Consider the following 3034-nt stretch of genomic DNA (forward strand, 5'->3'; position numbering starts at 1 on the left):
GCCACTCCACACACTGACGCTGGGACAGGGACAGGGGACAGTGAGGGGACAGTGAGGGGACATGGGGACAGTGAGGGGACATGGGGACACTGCCACTCCACACACTGACACTGAGGACAGGGACAGGGGACATGGGGACATGGAGACAGGGACAGGGGACATGGGGACAGGGGACAGGGCACATGGGGACATGGGGACACAGGGACATGGGGACACGGGGACACAGCCACTCCACACACTGGCGCTGGGACAGGGACAGGGGACAGTGAGGGGACAGTGAGGGGACAGTGAGGGGACATGGGGACATGGGGGCACAGCCACTCCACACACTGACGCTGGGACAGGGACAGGGGACAGTGAGGGGACAGTGAGGGGACATGGGGACATGGGGGCACAGCCACTCCACACACTGGCGCTGGGGACAGCGTGGGGACAGTGAGGGGACATGGGGACAGTGAGGGGACAGGGGACACAGGGACACAGGGACACAGTCACTCCACACACTGACGCTGGGGGGAGGGACAGGGGACAGTGTGGGGACAGTGAGGGGACACTGCCACCCACTGCCACTCCACACACTGACGCTGGGGACAGGGACAGGGGGACAGTGAGGGGACATGGGGACATGGGGACACTGCCACTCCACACACTGATGCTGGGGACAGGGACAGGGGACATGGGGACATGGGACAGGGGACATGGGGACATGGGGACATGGGGACACGGGGACATGGGGACATGGGGACACTGCCACTCCACACACTGATGCTGGGGACAGGGACAGGGGACATGGGGACAGGGGACATGGGGACAGGGGGACAGGGGGACACGGGGACAGGGGGACAGGGGGACACAGCCACTCCACACACTGATGCTGTGGGGACACCGTGGGGACACCGTGGGGACACCACAGGGCCACAGGGACATCACAGTGACACCCTGGGGACACCGCAGTGAGACTGTGGGCACACCACAGGGACACTGTGGGGACACCACAGGGCCACAGGGGCACTCTGGGGACACTGCAGTGACACTGTGGGCTCACCACAATGACACTCTGGGGACAGCACAGGGACACTGTGGGGACAGCATGGGGACACCACAGGGCCACAGGGACACCTTGGGGACAGCATGGGGACACCACAGGGACACCCTGGGGACACTGCAGGGCTGCAGGGACACTGTAGTGACATCATGGGGACACTCCAGGGCCACAGGGACTCCCTGGGGACACCACAGGGACACTGCAGTGACACTGTGGGAACACCACAGGGACACAGAGACACCTTGGGGACAGTGTGGGGACACCACAGTGACACCCTGGGGACATGGCAGTGACACTGTGGGGACACCACAGGGCCACAGGGCCACCCTGGGGCCAGCACAGGGACACCGTGGGGATACCGTGGGGACACTGCAGAGCCACAGGGACACCACAGGGACACCCTGGGGACACCACAGGGACACCTTGGGGCCACAACAGGGGCACTGTGGGGACACAACAGGGGCACAGGGACACAGCAGTGACACCCTGGGGACATTGTAGGGCCACAGGGACACCTTGGGGACAGCATGGGGACACCACAGAGCCACGGGGCCACTCCAGGGCCACAGGGACACCACAGTGACACTCTGGGGACACCGCAGGGCCACAGGGCCACCCTGTACCAGCCCTGGTCCAACCCCCCACCTGGTTCTTGTCGAGCTCGCAGTTGCGGTACTCGCTCTCGCCCTGCGCGCGGAAGGTGATGATGACAAAGCCGACGAAGATGTTCATCATGAAGAAGGCGATGACGATGATGTAGACGATGAAGAAGATGGAGATCTCCACCCGGTAGTTGTAGATGGGCCCCTGGTCCTCGGCGTTGGCGTCGATGGCCTTGTACAGCAGCCTGGGGGGGGGACGTGGGGATGGGGGGGCGGCCCGGGGGTCCCCATGTCCCCCCCCCGTGTCCCTCCTGGACTCACAGGGCCACCCCTCAAAGGTGGACACAGGGTCATCATCCCAGGGGTCCTGCTGTCCTCGTGTCCCCCCTGGACTCACAGGGCAACCCCTCAAAGGTGGACATGGTGAACAGGGCCTGGGGGTCCTGCTGTCCCCCCTGTGTCCCCCCCAGACTCACAGGGCCACCCCTTGAAGGTGGACACTGTGAACAGGGCCATCATCCCGGGGGTCCTGTTGTCCCTGTGTCCACCCCGTGTCCCCCCCTGCCCCCCCCATGTCCCCCCCAGACTCACGCAGGCCACCCCTCGAAGGTGGACTCTGTGAACAGGGCCATCATCCTGGGGTCCCGCTGTCCCCCCTGTGTCCCCATGTCCCCCCATGTCCCCCCCAGCCCCGGGACTCACGCAGGCCACCCCTCGAAGGTGGACACGGTGAACAGGGCCATCATCGCAGGGGTCCCACTGTCCCCCCCATGTCCCCCCCGTGTCCCCCTGAATCCCCCCCGTGTCCCCCCCAGACTCACGCAGGCCACCCCTCGAAGGTGGACACTGTGAACAGGGCCCGGGGGTCCCACTGTCACCCCCGTGTGTCCCCTCACCATGTCCCCCTGGACTCACGCAGGCCACCCCTCAAAGGTGGACACAGGGCCATCATCCCAGGGGTCCCACTGTCCCCCCTGTGTCCCCATGTCCCCCCCCAGCCCTGGGACTCACGCAGGCCACTCCTCGAAGGTGGACACAGTGAACAGGGCCTGGGGGTCCTGCTGTCCCACCCATGTCCCCCCTGTGTCCCCCCTGTGTCCCCCGTGTCCCCCCAGACTCATGCGGGGCACCCCTCGAAGGTGGACACTGTGAACAGGGCCTGGGGGTCCCGCTGTCCCCACACTGTCCCCATGTCCCCCCTGTGTCCCCCCCAGACTCACGCAGGCCACCCCTCGAAGGTGGACACAGTGAACAGGGCCATCATCCCGGCCAGCACGTTGTCGAAGTTGAAGTCGCTGTTGAGCCAGAGGCGCTCCCGGACCGAGGGGTGGGAAACGTCCCCGTCCTTGTACACCAGGAATGTCCCCCTGGGATGGGGACAGGGACA

The 3034-nt window shown here is 65.6% G+C and overlaps 1 protein-coding gene across 1 annotated transcript in view; it reads right to left on the reverse strand.

The window, feature by feature from the left end:
- Positions 1-564: 564 nt before the first annotated feature.
- The window catches only part of LOC113981419 (voltage-dependent L-type calcium channel subunit alpha-1D-like), a gene marked incomplete at its 3' end in the record, with an annotated part of 4131 nt that continues 1661 nt past the window's right edge, over positions 565-3034 (reverse strand). The window contains exons 4-6 of the mRNA XM_027708795.1: positions 2868-3014; positions 1691-1892; positions 565-584 (exon numbers count right to left, since the gene is read on the reverse strand). Coding sequence (XP_027564596.1) covers positions 565-584; positions 1691-1892; positions 2868-3014 — 369 coding nt within the window. The remainder of the gene's footprint in view (positions 585-1690; positions 1893-2867; positions 3015-3034) is intronic.

The sequence above is a fragment of the Neopelma chrysocephalum genome, unplaced genomic scaffold (genome assembly GCF_003984885.1).
Source record: "Neopelma chrysocephalum unplaced genomic scaffold, ASM398488v2 Primary Assembly neopelma1_96536, whole genome shotgun sequence".
NCBI classification, from domain to species: domain Eukaryota; kingdom Metazoa; phylum Chordata; class Aves; order Passeriformes; family Pipridae; genus Neopelma; species Neopelma chrysocephalum.